At 37.3% G+C, this 16,654-nt stretch overlaps 3 protein-coding genes across 3 annotated transcripts in view; 1 reads left to right on the top strand and 2 right to left on the bottom strand.

Moving 5' to 3' along the window:
* Positions 1–16,654, top strand: part of LOC131684624 (uncharacterized) — a 127,237-nt gene that overhangs the window by 25,512 nt on the left and 85,071 nt on the right. The window lies entirely within an intron of this gene.
* On the bottom strand, positions 1,379–4,020 carry LOC131684623 (glutamate receptor ionotropic, delta-2-like). The gene is made up of 4 exons (XM_058967642.1): positions 3,944–4,020; positions 2,883–3,889; positions 2,242–2,829; positions 1,379–2,158 (listed from the first exon to the last, which is right to left on the bottom strand). Exons 1-4 carry the CDS (start codon positions 4,017–4,019, stop codon positions 1,937–1,939), a joined length of 1,893 nt encoding a protein of 630 aa, XP_058823625.1. The 5' UTR covers position 4,020; the 3' UTR covers positions 1,379–1,936.
* The window catches only part of LOC131680773 (uncharacterized), a 32,658-nt gene continuing 28,212 nt past the window's right edge, over positions 12,209–16,654 (bottom strand). Inside the window, exons 2-5 of the mRNA XM_058961484.1 lie at positions 13,545–14,237; positions 13,292–13,478; positions 12,823–13,228; positions 12,209–12,757 (exon numbers count right to left, since the gene is read on the bottom strand). Coding sequence (XP_058817467.1) covers positions 12,209–12,757; positions 12,823–13,228; positions 13,292–13,478; positions 13,545–14,237 — 1,835 coding nt within the window. The remainder of the gene's footprint in view (positions 12,758–12,822; positions 13,229–13,291; positions 13,479–13,544; positions 14,238–16,654) is intronic.

Genomic DNA, 16,654 nt, shown 5'->3' with positions numbered 1-16,654 from the left:
TTAAAGATGCTAATAACGGCATCGAGAGTGATTTAAAGCCCATGTTTATCCCAGATGAAAGATATCCACGCAAAATAGCGGGTTGCATGTGCGTGATCTGTCGGACACCCACTTAACATTTTTTGTGTTAAGTTTTATACATTATAAAATTATATGATAGATCCAGGGCTTCGTTAAGCTAGCGCTTTGAGCCGTGTTATGAGTGGATAAGTCAACGATACTCTTCAAAGATTTCACTTTGTGAAACATCGCACTTGGCTTTAAAAATGTCCAAAATTACTATGAGACATTAAAATTTGCAGGTTGTCGGTAGATTGTGTTTTTGTATGCACTAACCGAATCAGAATCACCTGATTAAAATACTTTCAATAATTTGGTGTTTATACTATTTAGAAATAAACCGTTTATTTTTAATTGCGGTTGTGCACTGTTAGTATTGTAGTCTAGGGGCAGATCACTTGTGAAGCATTTTTAAAATCAGCGAAATGAAATGCAGTTCTTTCCATTATAATAGAAATTCATCATGTATTTTGCGTTGCGTGCAATGTATTTTGCGTTGCTTGTAAAGCGTCAAAACCCTATAAAAATTAGTCCTATACTCAACAAAACGTTGAACAAAGTGGATCAGCGTAGAACGTTTGTTAAACAAATTTTTCTGCGAGGGAGTGTAAAGTTGATTCAAAAACAGGAATTAAATGCATTTTTGCTGATTTTATCCAAATTGGTTATACATCCCTAGAGTGATCTGCCCCTAGATTGGAATAATAAAAAATTCATGAACGCGATCAAGATTTATCGAATATGTGAGTTTACTGAGCGGATTAGTTTTATTTATGATTTGGTATTTCCCACCCCCATTTTTTAAAATTGGCGAATGAATTGAGTTGGATAGTTTATCGGCCTAGGCGATAATTCAAACATTTACTTGTTTTAATTCAAGCAAAATAAAAAATGCAAGATTTATTCTCGTAATGGGAATGTAAATAGTTCTGTTGCATCAGATGTGAAAAGTAGAATTCAATGCCAGTTTAACCACACCTGTAAATCGGTCCCAAGAAAAAAAATCATTTTATTCTTTTGAAATTACTCTGAAATACCTTTAGATTGGCCCGCTGAAATATTGTCGTTTACGGAACTGAAGCTATTTTTTACGCAAATTGTGTCATCGATCGCGATGTACATCGAATTGGAGAGTAACTGCATTTACGAACACGAACTTTTGTGATGACAATTCGGTATGTTATCTCCTGCACCTCATTTTGGTTTGCAACTTGTTCGGTCATCTCAAATCGTAAACACTTTTAAAATTGCATACTTTTAGCCCCTCCCGAAACAAAATCCTGGCTACGGGCCTGCTTGCATATGTATTTGTCGTATCTGTTTGATTTCAGTAATGAAGCTTTCACGCTATAGTATTATTTCTTCAAAATCTACTAACTCTGTGAAGTGTATTTCTCGAATGGATATCTACTATTACAAAAATGTTTTTCTTAGGTTTTAAATTGAAGCGTTGCATATATTTTGTAATCCCGACGGGAGCTCTTAACAGTTGGGATTGACTGTTAAGTGTTGTATTCTATTTAATATTGAACACTGCAAAATGATTAAAAAGGCCGCAAAAAATAGAAATAAATTGTGGCAAAAAAATCAACAGCCATAGAGTAGTTAGTAATTCAATTACCTTACACGCAGGCCATCTGGGTTCGATTTTCAAACCCCCGGGGATTAAAAAAAATTAATTTGAAAAAGAGGCCCTTTTGTTTCAAACCACTATAATCGAAACAAAAAAAAATGAACACACTTGATGTTAGAAGAATACTCTTATAACATTTCTATGTTTGTTAAAAGCCCCGCTGTCTTCTTATTCGTTGTTTTAATATAGACTTTTCTACCCAAAACAGTGAAATGAAGCAAAAAGTTTGCTGGTTTGCTAATTTTAGAACTTACGACTCCGGCGAAATATGAAATATCTATTTTTCCACTTCACATACAAAACCTCAAGCAGAAATACCACACACCCGCCGACCAATCCAATTGCGAGCATCAGGAACGCACCCAACAGATGAGATGGTTCCAATGTTATTGGTCCAGGGCTTTCCCGATGGCGGGAGGTACTGATGGCCAGTTGAACCTTCTCGTCTTCGTAACTCGAAACTACCTATTGGGGATGGTAGAAATAGTCAAACGGGGAACTCGCCGTCCGTGTGGAAGCATGCGCACTAGCCATCAGAAGTAACTCACCCTCTGTTCCCAGTATCGCTGAATACCGCTCTGAAATATAACCAAAATTAGTTCGTCTAGATGTTCCATCATGGGCCATGTTTTGGTGGACATTGCAACGCAGTTCTCCCAGTAGATGTCTTCGATCATGAAGTGGTATTTGTCGGCTGTTTCTTTATCGATGTACTCTCCCACCGCGAAATGACCGTACGGCAACCGTTCGATACTGAAACTGAAATCCTGATGCAAGGCGCTTCGGTGTAGACTCTCTTTGGGATGTTTCTCAAAATTGTGTAGCAGTTTGACGATCGTAGGCTGTGTTGCCATCAGTATCGAGAAAATCCAAGCATCATGTGTCGACGCCCAGTGCATATTGCTATCGGCCAGGTCCTGAACTGTATTTATTGGTGGTTCGTAGCGTGGTATTGTCATCACACTAGAAAGCCCCCCGCTGTATGTGTTACCGATCATTAGTCCCACAAAGAGCAGTGAACCCACAACGATCTTTTGTGATACGAATACGTTCCGGTTGATACTCAGACGAACAGTTTGAAGGATAAATATGCAACCGATAGTCATGAACGATGTGCAGATATCCAGGGGACGATCCTGTAACGATGATAATTGATTACCAAATCACATTTAAGCAGTATTACACTCACATGTTCCAGTAGCACGTTTTGTATTAAATATTCCATAAACATCAAAACAATACTCATGATTGCAAAAGTTGTCAACACAGCAATCCACAAAATCAACGAAAACGGTAGAATCGGTGTCATCCAACTGCTCAGCAGCCTTGGTTTAGGAGTAATACAGGTCACACCCGTTCTTGAAATTGGCTTTGACAGGGTTAAATAAAGATTTTCATGATGCCAAGAATATAGAGCTCCAACACCTACGTCAGCTCGCCGTTCTACAACGGCGCCAATAATTCCATTGCCGGTTCGATTATCGTAGATCTCTCCCCACTCACTCGCCTCGTCCAATGATATTTCCAATTTACAGTTGAATTTTGCGCAGAATTCAAGAAATATTTGTGTTTCTGTGCCATCTACGTAGAGTTCAGGTATGCCTTGGTTATATGCGTTTGAATTGCGGCTGGAATTTGCATCTTTCCACACAGTGTACGGAGAGTAGTTGAATATTGCTAACCGTAAAAGGCGGCCCTCCAAGTTCTGTAGCTTATCTGGAAACAGATTACGCTTATGCACGAAGCTGCCACGTGACGGTATGTAACTGTCCAAGGTTTCCGGTTCGGTTCCGCCTCTGACAAACCTGTTTGTAATCAAATCAATCCTATCGTCCTCACTTGGGAACAGAGTAAGAAATCGTGGAATATCTCGTAGAGTTTTGTGATCAATGATACGATTAATTACCGTCAAATCGGACCCTGGTGAAACCAGAACAATAACGTATTTGTTAGGGAATCGATGGGTCGCTTGATCGTGTATGCTTTCGAAGATCTCTAGAAAGTTCAGTGCAACTGATTCTGTTAACACAAATGACTGACAACCGGCTTCGATAGAGTTCAGAAAAAGGATCTCGTTAGATTCATCGAACGCGAGCCAGACGGAGGGATAGGGAATGTTCAAATTTCCAAGCAGATCATCTTTTGCAGATTTTCCTATGAAACAGGTAGAGTGAAGGTGCCCGAAGTACTGCAGCACTAGAAGCCAAAATTACTACTATTTTGTATTATTGGAACGATTTTTTAAATTACCAATTATTTGCAGTAATGACGAAATTCCGAAGTTGTACGGGGTGATATCGGTGACGTTCAACATCTTTACTGGCATGGTGCCCGAAAAGAAGAAAAGTCGTTTTATAGTCGTTGGTGCTTTTTCATAATGTATATGAAGTTAATATTCGTATGTAATCGGTGTGTATTACCGTTATCAGATATCGGGGAAGAAAATGCGGCGTGGGCATCTAATGGTTCAATTAGATTAGTTAATGTCGATAATTTGACTAATCGTATTAGCAAACATATTATGGCCAGTCGATAAACAATCGATAGACAATCGCAATTGGATTATTACCCAATCTGAATGCTGTTGCTAGAAAAAAAAACTCTTTACTGAATGATTTAAATCGCAAGCGAAGGTACCATTCAACGTACTGGGTAGAAATAGAAATAAAACTTCCTGGAGTGTGTGAAATAGTATTCTTTTTATTTAATTTAGCAATTACGCCAAAAGAGCGAAATTCGAAAAAATAGTTTTTTATCGCAAACGATAACGATGTTAATCAAGTTATAAAAAACTCTGGTACAAAAGATCGAAGGACAAAAGGTTGAAGGAATAAAATCTGAAAAAAGGTTGAAAAACAAATGACCAAAAGACAAAGGCCGAGAAGAAAAGGACTATAATATGCAGTGAAAAAGATGATTACAAATATGCTAAAAATTATTGTTCAATCTATTTCCTAACAAGTTTTCCGAAAATTCTGATCTTGGAAAACTACTCTTTCTGTAATATCTCAATCTCTTATTTTTTCGACCCGTTGTCTTTATCGCATCTGTCTTCGATCTTTTGACCCTTTCTTCTTTCGACCTTTCGTATTTTAAGCTTTTGTACTTTCAAGCTTTGTCCTCAATCTTTAATCTTTCCACTTTTCACTTTTTCAATTGTCAAAATTTATTGTTTCGGTTTTTGTCACTTTATTAAATTATTTTTTTTTATCATACTCCCTGAAATGTGTTCAGTAGAGTGGGACATGGTTATATGAAAAAAATTAAATTTTGCTCCAAGTAACTTTTTGGGTTCCATTTGGGTCCTAGAATAACTCTGCAAATTCTAAGTTCGATCGGTGGAACTGTATTTTTGCGCCCAAGTTTACATGGGATTTTGTATGGGGAAATCTACTTTTACAAAATAATTCAGTGTCGCCCAGTGCCTTCTAAAAATAAATGGATGTGAAATTTTTATAGAAAATTTATCATTTAAACAAAGTCTTGAAGACCGCAAAACGACTTGACGATTGTGGAAAAAGTTATTAAGCAAAAATCGACTAATGCTCTAAAGATTGATGGAAATTTCAATTTTCATAGCACCACTGCTGCTGACGGTCGAATTATAGGGTGATGAGCCTATTTGCACCATGTTTCTATTATCACCCTACCCATTTGAAGCCGTTGGTTAGAGCAGTGTCTGCCATCTTTGTTCAACGCATTGAGTCAAATGATAGCGCAACAATAGGGGCACCCGATTCGAGTTTTCATTGTACTCAAACACGAGAATTTTACTGTTTTCAACGCATATTGGTTCTTAACAACGAAGCAAAGCGGTTCATGTCAATTTTTACGCATTCCATTGATTGTAAGGCAAGAAATTACCGAATTAGTGAGGCACCTTGCTTAGTATGGTGAAAATAGGCTCGTCACCCTATACAGAATTTTTAACTTTCTCTAATTGTGTACAAAAGAAGCCTCAATTTATCCATTAAAACTCTTGGGAAGTGACCAAACAGTTGAGATCATTGATTTAGACACAATAAGAGAAAGTCTAAACAAAATTATATATAATTGGACAGCCAAATGCAGTGGTGCTAGAAAAAATAATATTTTACCAATCGTCAGAACGTCAATTGGTTTTTATTTAATAACTTTTTCCACGAGTTTCAGATCATTTCGTAGTCTTGGAGGCTTTTGTTCTTTGTTAAATTTCCTATAAAAACCACATAACGGTATTTTTTAGGAGGATATGGGCGTCTCCTGGAGAAATTATTTTGCGAAGGTCACTTTTCCTATATAAAACCCCATGTAAACTTTAAACAGTAGGCGCAAAAATATAGTTTCATTGATCGAGCTAAGAATTTACACAGTTGTTCTAGGACCCAAATGGTACCCGAAAAGGTGCTCGGAGCTGAAATCTAATTTTTGTCCCATCCTAGTGTTCAGTTGAGGAAACCACGCTTGAGGCTAGTTCGAGCAATTATCGAGTTATTGTAATTACTCTATCTTCTCGCACATGTAAAAAGGATTTGTATGTGATTGAACAATACTCAATTGCATCACAAACAATTTAGGGGCAATTTCGAAACAATGTTTTATGCACTAAGCGAGTCTTTGGAAACACACAATTTAACATATCAATAGCTCAATTACATTCAAACATAATTGGTTTAATACAAAGCTAGTGCCAGGACCGTATTAAGGCCCTTCTAGATACTACAGCTTACTTTCCCCAGATTGATATTTTATACTTCTATTTCCTCTATCTCGATCATTTCTTTGGTTGCGTCAAATTATCGATTTATTCTCTATCCTAATCTTTTCTTAACGCAATATATCTAGCTGGAAGATGGCTTTGATTTTCTCTCTCTATCACGATGCGCTTTTGGCAGTATAATTGTGTTACTATTGTGTGCGCAGCTCATATAATGATCCTAGAAGCAATCATGGAAAATCAGTTCTTCAAAAGTACAATAGTAAGAGACTTGGTGCCATCAGCAAAGTTGTGAAGAGTGTTCTTTAAACTTCTTTGTTGAAGATGTTCCATTCATGCAGCATATTGATATATAGAACGATATTTATGAACTTTTGTAAAGTCTTGTTTTCTTCATTATAACTATTTACTGTAAGATTCAGAAATATACGCCTTGGATAAAATATGTATTTTATTGTTTATTGAGAGCAGAAGAGATTTATCATTTATTTACGTAAACAGTCTAACATATCTCAATGTACTGAATACATACACGTCTACGACAAAGTTACACCAAGTTTTTTTTAAGCAGAGTCCGCGTAAAAAACGCGTGTATTGGAAAATCCACGAAAAAACGGGTTTATTCGAAAATCCGCGTAAAAAAACTCTCAGCAAAAGACTCAAAATATCTTTGGAAGTTTTTTGCCTTTCTCAATTGAAAGGTATTGCAATTGCTCTGAAAACCGACTTTTTAACGGAGGCTCGGAGGGCCGAGTGACATATACCATTCGATTCAGTTCGTCGAGTTCGGCAAATGCATGTGCGTGTGTATGTATGTATGTGTGTGTATGTATACACATACAGTGTATGTGACCAAAATGCCATTCATTTTTCTTAGAGATGGCTGAACCGATTTTGACAAACTTGAGCCTCTCTTTGTTTACTTTCTCTTCCGCTAATATCACGGCCCCTTTAGCGTTTGTTGTTTAACTCTTTGCATAATATGCTAGTCGAAATTATTCTCTTCCAATATGTACTGGAACATCATTGGAAAGATTAATGGTGAGACCGTGATAATCGAAAGAGAAAGTGAACAAAGAGAGGCTCTCTTTTGTACATAAGCTCGTTTCAAAAAGCACGCGAGATTTATAATAAGCTGGGACGGGACTTGTCGATAGATTTTTTCTTTTTCTTTTTTTCTGTTCATTCTATCGTTCGTCTCGCATAGCCTCTCTTTTTGCCTCACATAGTTTAAATGGACTGGCTGCATTGACAGTTTCCCCTGGCTGCATTTGACGATCGATTTTTTTGCTATCGGCAAGTCTCGTCTCAGATAGTAAGTGAATTCATGAGTGTTGCCAGCTTTGATGAAACATTTTCTTTACAAGTTACGAGACTGGTGACGTTGTCTAGAAATATTCCCTCCAGCACGATAATAAAAAACAAATAAACAACTTCTGTTACATACAATAGTGCTAACCCACTAAAATCTTTAGGTATAGTATACTTTGTAAATTGTTTTAAAAATAGGGTCATACTAATACATGGTATAAAGCAAGCCTCACAAAAAGTATGGTTTTTCGTGACACTCTTAAGAATGTATCCTGCAATATAGTACACTAGATTACGTTCTGAGTTGTCAAAAACGCTATCGTCAGAAACCTGTTCAGAATACTCCAACTCCACAAGGTACACTTGGAAAAGGGAGACATTTTATACTTAAACTATATTTGGTGTTATCCACCTGGTTTTTCTCTTCCATCGGTTCATTATACACTTTTTGATCTGTTAAAGTCAATTTACGGATGTTTACGGTTAAGTTCATTAACAATTTTCCGTCGTCCGACTTATAAGATGATGGAAGCAATTTTAGACATTAACTGTGATACAGAAAGCAACTTCAAGTTATCTTTAAATTAAAGAGCGATTGAACGTTATTCAAAGCAGTGTTCTTGCAATGAATTTACACTAAAATTTTAAGTAACAATTAATTTCATTTTTCAACAAACAATAATACATTAAATTAGCATTAAATGATAATGTTTCTGCAAAAAATGCGTGGAACAAAACGATTTGTTAAATAACTTTTAAAAAAATCAATGCATAACCAACCCCCTTGGTGACTGTAAATGTCTTGTTTTGGTATTGTACACACCAAAAAAATCTGAATTTTATCGTTGACGTAATTGCAAACATGACACAATTCAACAAACCGTAATTTACCAAATGACGGAACATTATCGTGTTCCGTTTAATTTTACATGAAAAATATACTTTACATGCGCAATGACATAAAATTACACTTCCTACCATTCAGAATAAATGCTGTATGTGGAGTAAAATTACATGATTTACGAAATTAAACGTCATATAAAATTAAAATCATACGTAAAACTAAGTCATTTTTGATGCTCGTATATGTCAGGGTCAGGAGACGTAAATTTACACTATTTTTTCTAGGTGTGTAGTATAACATTGGACTTCATTGCAAATGGTTCTTATTGTTCTGTAGCAGTGACATGGTTTTGTTACTGTTCTATTCGAGTGTCAAGTTTATCCGAGAAAAATCCTCTTAAAATAACCTGAATCCTGCGTTGGCTCCAATTTTTTGAATAAATTTAAGTACTTTATTCATTGATTAATTATCATTAAATAAATCAGATGAAATAATGTTTGAAATGGTTTTCTCTGGGATATTCCGTTTGCCACGATAAAGTTGCTTAATTTTTCATTCAGTGTGAATTTATTTTGAATTTGATCAAATTCACTCAAAGTTACAGCAACTATTCCGGTTGCCAGAAAAAAATAGTCTGTATTCTACGAAGTGTTGCGCATTCCTCTGTACGGGACTCTATATTGTATACAGACTCTAGTCTTGACGAGTAGGTGCCAGAACTTTATGTTTGACGCCATTTTGAAATCCAAGATGGCGACTTCCGGTTTGGCTATAACCCATGCGATATGGGTATCTTCGGAATGGTCTTGACGAGTAGGTGCCAGAATTTTGACGGCATTTTGAAATTTAAAATGGTGACTTCTAGCTTAAAGAAATTCTCTACAGTTCAATCAACATGGATATTTTCGGAATAGTTTTAACGAGTAGGTGCCAGAAATAAACAAAAAAAATAATCTGCATCTTTCGCGTAAGGCATGAAAAATTGATTTTTGACCCCATTTTGAAATCCAAGATGGCGACTTCCGGTTTAGCGAGATTCTCTACAACTCAATCAATATGAGTATTTTCGGACTGGTTTTGACGAGTAGGAGACAAATGTCGATGTTTGACGTCATTTTGAAATTCTAGATGGCGACTTCTGGTTAACCGAAATTTCCACATGAACAATCTTAGCGATCATCCAAAACATGCTCGAATATAAAATCTATTCATACACCAACGAAATGCAAAATATTTTTAATGTGTTCATCCAGAAGAGTGCAGTGAGCATGGAAGAGAGAAAAAAGAAACGCATGTGGTGAAATTTTGTTGGTTTGAATTGATTCAAATTAAACATATTGCTAAAATGTAAGTAAATTCAACTGTTTAATTAAAACTACTTGTACTACTACTTCAACTTCCAAAAATACCTATATTGATTGGTTTACAGCGAATTTCGCTAAATCGAAAATCGCCATCTTGGATTTCAAAATGGCGTCAAAGATAAATTTTTAGAACCTACTCGTTAAGATCATTCCGAAAATACCCATACTGATTGGGTTATAGCGAATTTCGCTAAACCGGAAGTCGCCATCTTCGATTTTAAAATGGCATCAAAAATCAATTTCTGGCACCTGCTCGTCAAGTCCACTCCGAAAATACCCATATTGTTGAGGTTCGGGCCATAAGGAGTCTTCCAGACCCGTCGCTTCCATCTTAACGAAAATCTTCTAAGTCTTTTGCATTCAAAAGGACTTTTGCAAAAACCGCGGTAATTGGAAAATCTGCGTAAAAACCGCGTTCATTGGAAAATCCGCGTGAAAAAAGCCGCGTTTGTTAGAAAATCCGCGTAAAAAAACCTCGTAAAAAACTGCGCAAAAAAACCGCGCAAAAAACCTGAGCGTATTTGTAATAAAATTTTCTATCACTTTGCTGACCATACCAAGTCTCGAACTAAATTTGTTAGAAAAGATAATTCTTCACAATTACTTCTAATACTCCTAGATAATCACCATGATAAAATAGAAGATGTGCTGATATACGTTGTGAAATTTTTCGGTGATACTAAACCTTCAAAAATGAAAGTTTCCAAATTATGTGTTCTTGACCTTAAAAACTATATTTGAACATTCATTTAACTTTCCTTCACTATTAAAGTGCATACCTTGAGTGTGAGTCCTTGTATAGTAGAATGTATTAGGCCATTCAATTCAGCATTCAAATGTGCACCTTAATTAGTCACTAAATTGACATACCGTTTTGCGGGGCTTCTTTGCGCACTTTTTATCAATTTTTCAATTTTGACGAATTAAAACTTCTTTAATAATCGATGTATTTGAATGCTTATGTTTATTGTTCAAATTGGATGTTAATTAATGCCAGTCGACCGATGACAATCTTCAAACTTCCTTAAATGACCACCAGAAGTCTAGAGCTTTGAGCTGTGGAGTGAATTATTAAAAGTGAATTGACAAAGTGCGGAATTTGGCCACTTGATGCTGATGTATTTCAAGATGCCGACGACCCTGCCATCATCAGTCAGAGACAGACCGGACCCACATCGATTGCCGGAAGTTGAATCTTCAAATTTAGATGGCCCTGCCAACGAACTGTTTTTCGCTTTTTTAAATAAAATTTACATAAAACACTTTAAAAAAATCACGAACTCATTTGCACCACTTCATGGCAGCGCTAGGCGACGATATGCAAAACTCGGTATTTGTCAATGCTTTTACAATGTAGGGGTTATTAGGACCCCCGTACGGGGCAATTCAGACCGAATTTTTTTTTAAATTTTTTTAGATGGAATTATGTTTAGCTATGAAATCTTTGAGAAACTCCTCCCCCGGGGTAGTCACATCTGTAGATTAGCGCATCATGTATTTTCTTTGCTGTGGCGAGTGCAATCGCGAGCGTAACCCCAAGCCCCTGAACGGTGGTTGATGGTGTAGGGGGTCTCAATAGCCCTGTACGCTCATTTCGCACAAAAAAGGTCTTGAAAATATCTGTATTTTCGCCCAAACAAAAATCATTCCATCAAATAGGAGCCTCAGGTTTTCCAAAACAGCTACCTGTTATTTTTTTTCACTTTTGTTTGTTGCTTTAATCACGGTTTTACCATTATAGTAATTTTTGTTTTGAGGATGGCAAAAAAATGAAACACGTTGTATTTCCTTTCTAAAAAAAACCAAAGGATAAGATTCAGTTGTCAAAATTAATGTTTTAGAATAACGGTTCCATGAATATGTATGTCAGTCAAAAAATTACGATTTTCTGAGAAATCGAGGGGGTCCGAATTACCCTGACGGTCTCAATTGCCCCGAGTTCCCCTAAGAAATTAGGAAAAGAAAAAATAAAATATAATTCAGTACCTAAAAGTCTAAAAAGAATAAATATTGTTATAGTGTTAGTTTTAGAAGCATTATAATTATTGCATTTTAGTCTTTAATTTTTCGTGTATTTTGCTATATAAATACTTTAACTTTCCATTACAAAATAAGCATTTTTAAGAAAAACTCAAAAATAGAAACAGTTTATTCAAATAAGTTAGCTTGCGTTATTTATGTACCTCTGTATTCGTGATTACTCTATATAATCTGAAGATGGCTAATTCGAGTTAACTTCACTAATCAGCGTCATTTCTATAACTAATTTAATGATAACAAATGACCATTCTTCTGTTTGATCAATTGTGATTCTTTCTCTTATGAGCCAACATTTTCCACTTGGCAGCCACCCGTCTCGCAATTTTTTTTCTTTTCAAATCTCTTGAAACTAGTTCGTATACCAGTGCTGCCGCTGCTGTTAGATATCCAAACCCAAGAAGAAGTAGTCCACCTTCGATACTGTCCACCCCGAACGGTTTCAGGACATTGTGTGGTTTATCCCGCGAATGTTCGATCGAGACCTGAACTCTATAGTTCATGTAACGATAGACATCCACCAGCTCGACGTATTGATAAAGACAGGCGTCCCGAATCAATCCGGCAATGTAATTGAACTTGTCCATCATTGGCCATGTTTTCGAGGTGTACGCCGTGTCATACTCGAAGTATACGTTCTCCGACATCAACCGATAGTTTTCGATGTTCTCAGCCGTGAACCAGGTACCGACCATGTAGTGGCCGTAGTTAAGCACAGCTAGGACCATCGCCTGCTCGCCGATATTCGCAATCGACTCCAGGGCTTCAATTGGTGTTGCGCGGAATTTTGACAGGATTTTTTGGATATAAGGCTGTAGAAAAAAAATTTGATTATTATTCGTCCACATGGTTACTTACGCGTTTGACAAATGATTACATTTTCCGATCCGATCAATGCATACATCCAAGCCTCGTGAGGAGCATTCCAGTATTTGTTACTCATGGCCAAGTCATATATAGAAGAAATTGGTGGTTCGAACACAGGAACCGCTAGAACGCTGTGAATTTTTCCTATGTATACATATCCTACCAGGAAGGTGAATATAAGCAACGATACTGAAAAGATAATCTCAGGGGCTCGTCCTTGCCTCAGATCTGATGGCAGTAGTAGGAAAGCGCCAAACAAATTTAGAAAACTACGAGATAGACTTTTCTTCCTGAGTATGACGGTTTGTACAGGTAGGAAGTATTCGAATAGCGCTAATAGAATGAATGTCAAACCGAGTACGAGCCAAACGGGTTTCGTAAACATGAGGAATATAATTTTCCATGATGCAATCAACCTGAAATAAATCGATAGTTGAATTGATTAATATGATACTACTCACTTATGCAATTAAATATACTTTGGTCTAGGAGTTAGGCAGGTTACTCCAATCCACATTATAGGGTTGGAAAAACTAAAGTATTGATAAAGCTGATACCATCCACCGACAGCTCCGATTGCAAAATCAACTTTGCGTTCGACCAAAGCACCAATCATTCCGTTTCCAGTGCGGTTTGCAAACACAACTCCGTATTGGTTTTTCTGATCTGTAATTAACCCTCAAAGTATCGTTGACTTCAATATGTTCACTTTACGGGTCTGATTTCACTCACCGACCGTCAGCTCCCATGTGCAGTTGTACCAGAGACAGAACTGTATAAGAATGTACCCGTCCAGTCCGTCGATAGTGTACGATTGATTCAAATATCTGACGATTCCGTCGTCCGTTTGGCGCATCATAGCCCACGGCAAAAGATGAAAGGTAGCCACCCTCATTGGCTTACCCATCAGGTCATCCAATTTGTTCGGGAACAGATCATTTCCGTGGAGAAACGTTCGGTTCTCTGGTTGGTAAGTATCCAGGTGGAGCAGGTCTGTTGAGCCCGGCAAACACCCCACATAATGATGGGTTAGTAGTTCGATTGATGTGCCATTTGAAACGGCTATCAATAAATTGGCGATCTCTTGAAGAGTTGGATGATGTTTTATCATTTGCAAGTGAGATGTAGCAACCGTTCCGGTAGATTGAATTGTAAGCAAGAAGTATTTCTCCGGTCTACGAAAGATGGTTTCATCGTGCGTTTGAATGTAGGTATCCAAAAATATTTGCGTGGCATCTTCATCTACCACGAAAACAGTACATCCTAACTCAATCGCCCGCAGCATTGGAATACTTAGAGTGGAGGAGTCATAGTTGACCACAACAAATGGTCGATCCGTTTGTATGTTCATCGATGGATTGGTTGATATTTTCGGCTTGTGGAGAATTCGGCAGAGGGTGTACACTCCGATGAAATAGCTGCTGACTGGAATTGATGCTGATTATAACACATGGCACAATCAGCAGCATTGAAACGTGTCAATGCCAATTTGACTATGTAGATTCTGTAGCGACAGTTCGACTTCTTCTGCAGATATAGTATCCGGCAGATGCCACATTAAAAATTGAATGAACATTCGAATTCCGATTTTCATCAATTATATATCTGAGAACTATTTGCGGCAAAGCAGTCCTTCCTATATAAGTATTGTTTTTGTTAAAGTAACTTTTAAAATAATGATATGCTTTCATGCTACGAGCCTGCATCCTGGTGTGTGCTGAGAGAAATTATTACAAACATCAACGAGGTATAATGTATGCTGATTGAATATGTTTAATTGTGGAATAAGTTGTGTTGGTATAATGCAGTAAGGCCATTACAAATTTTTTTCGAAGTTTTTGTCTCCCTCCTCTTCATTAACGGCTCGAAAAATCGAGGGGCAAAAAAAAGTTTTCTCAGTGTAAAAAGTTTTCTCAGTGTTCATATATATTCTTGTGCTGATGTATGGTTACCAATTTATTTATATTTATTTTGTCCAGACTCTTGCTAGAGGAACACTACTGTGTGAAACGAACAGCGGTTCCTGTCATTCACTCATCGCTACACAGTGACTGGCAACAATGACTGTTTTTATTTTCCATCGTACAGCGCACGTCTAATTGCGTAAATTTGTAATTTTTTTCGGAAATTTCAACTTCTAGCAGAGAAAATCGTATTGATTTTAATCAATATGGATACGGTAAGTTAAAATTACTCTCCACATTAATGTTTACTAACGCTTACACCTCTTTTACAGAACGCGAATACCACAGTTCCGATTGCTCTCAGAATTGAACGTGATGGTAAGCTGATTCAACAATCTGTGATCGGAGTTGAGCTACACGAATCGTTCTTCGATTTAATACAGCGGGAAATCGATTTACCTCATGGGGCAGAGCAAATAGAAATTGTATATGCTGGAGCACAATCGTTCTAACTTAAAGAACTGTAAGAACTTCAGCCACGAATAGAATATCTGATTCTATCACAGCAATTAGTGCTTGCACAAAAGTATTGTGCATCCTGAAGTCAGATATTCCTAAACAACTAACCAGCACAAATGTTTTTGATAAAATGATGAACTGCGCCGCGGTTTTAAAACTGTCGGAGCAAGACGGTCGAACGGAAATTTATAATCGCCTCGTTCTTTATTTGGAGCAGAACAAAGTGGGTTTTCGCATATATCAGAAATCAGAAATGGAACTATTCATTACAACAGTCGTCATGACATTATGGCAATTAGATGGCCATTGGCATAAATTTTCTGTTCCGTCGAATGTATCGAAACCTCCGGAAACGCTACACTTTATTCCGCCTAATCAAGAGACGTGCCGTGTTCGTTGCTAGACTATGTTTAAGTTTTCCTGTACAGCTCTACAGGTCGTTCAAACCGAACGGAACATTTATTTGGAAAGTGTCGAAAGAAGAGAATTCAATCGCTTCGGCAATCGCAATTAGCAGAATAGAATTGAACCTCGAACCACGTCTGAAGCAGGATAAAATCAAGCGGATTTCCGAAGTGTATAGTGGAACAACTAAATGGACCACTAGAAAAGTTCAAGAATTTGTCTCTGCAGTAGAAGGTAAATTAAAGTACATATTTATGTCACATAAACCAACCTACTTAACTAACTTCTGTTGCAGACGACGACAGTGAGCTGGACAATTCACTGCAAGCAGGATACAAGCTACCACTGGAAGAAGGGTATCAAATACCCGAGGTATTAGAGCTGGAATGCGAAGCGAATTCTTCATCAGAAGGAAAATTCGCGAACTTCTGGAAAACAGCCGAAAAGGTTTTAGCTGCCAACGATTATACTATCGCCGAGGAACGTCGCCATGGAGAAATAACATGGATATCACCTCTCTGTGTGTCACTCCAAGATTTGATGCAGAAGTGTGAAGATTAGATGCAGAAAATGTTCCCGAATTCTGATCACAATTTCGTACCATCGTATGAGTATTTTCAGTTAAAGTTTGTTCCACGTAACAGCAACTCTGAAGTTGCGAAGCAGTACTATGGTCGTTTCAACGTTAAATTCGGGTTACAAAAACGAACACTTCACAAAGCTCATGTCGATCGGCATTTCGGAGCAAAACAGTTTCAATATCTGAAAATGATGGCAGGTTTGTTAAAAGTTTTCATATTTTTACGAGATTTACAACGAAACACTCTTTGCATGCATGTTTTCGGATAGCGCGTTGATATTTTTTCTTGATGATAAAGCTTCTATTCCCGTGGGGTTGTAGGAGCACCTGTTAGTGCTACACGCCGTCAAAGGCAAGTGTTGATGGCTGGTTTAGACGAAAAGGGTTTAAACGCAATGGATCACGATAATATACCGCAGCACATCGTGCCATCC

Source organism: Topomyia yanbarensis, chromosome 2, assembly GCF_030247195.1.
Source record: "Topomyia yanbarensis strain Yona2022 chromosome 2, ASM3024719v1, whole genome shotgun sequence".
NCBI classification, from domain to species: Eukaryota; Metazoa; Arthropoda; class Insecta; order Diptera; family Culicidae; genus Topomyia; species Topomyia yanbarensis.
Note: the sequence above shows the minus strand (reverse complement) of the source record. Positions and strands in the feature narration are given on the sequence as shown.

What these genes read in the sequence shown, in the direction of transcription:
- LOC131684623 (XM_058967642.1), bottom strand. Translation starts at nt 4,019, where the DNA reads ATGCCAGTAAAGATGTTGAACGTCACCGATATCACCCCGTACAACTTC. An exon ending in AAAACGTGCTACTGGAACAT is followed by an intron (nt 2,830 to 2,882) that starts GTGAGTGTAATA and finishes TCATCGTTACAG; the next exon opens with GATCGTCCCCTGGATATCTG. An exon ending in AGCGATACTGGGAACAGAGG is followed by an intron (nt 2,159 to 2,241) that starts GTGAGTTACTTC and finishes CATCCCCAATAG; the next exon opens with GTAGTTTCGAGTTACGAAGA.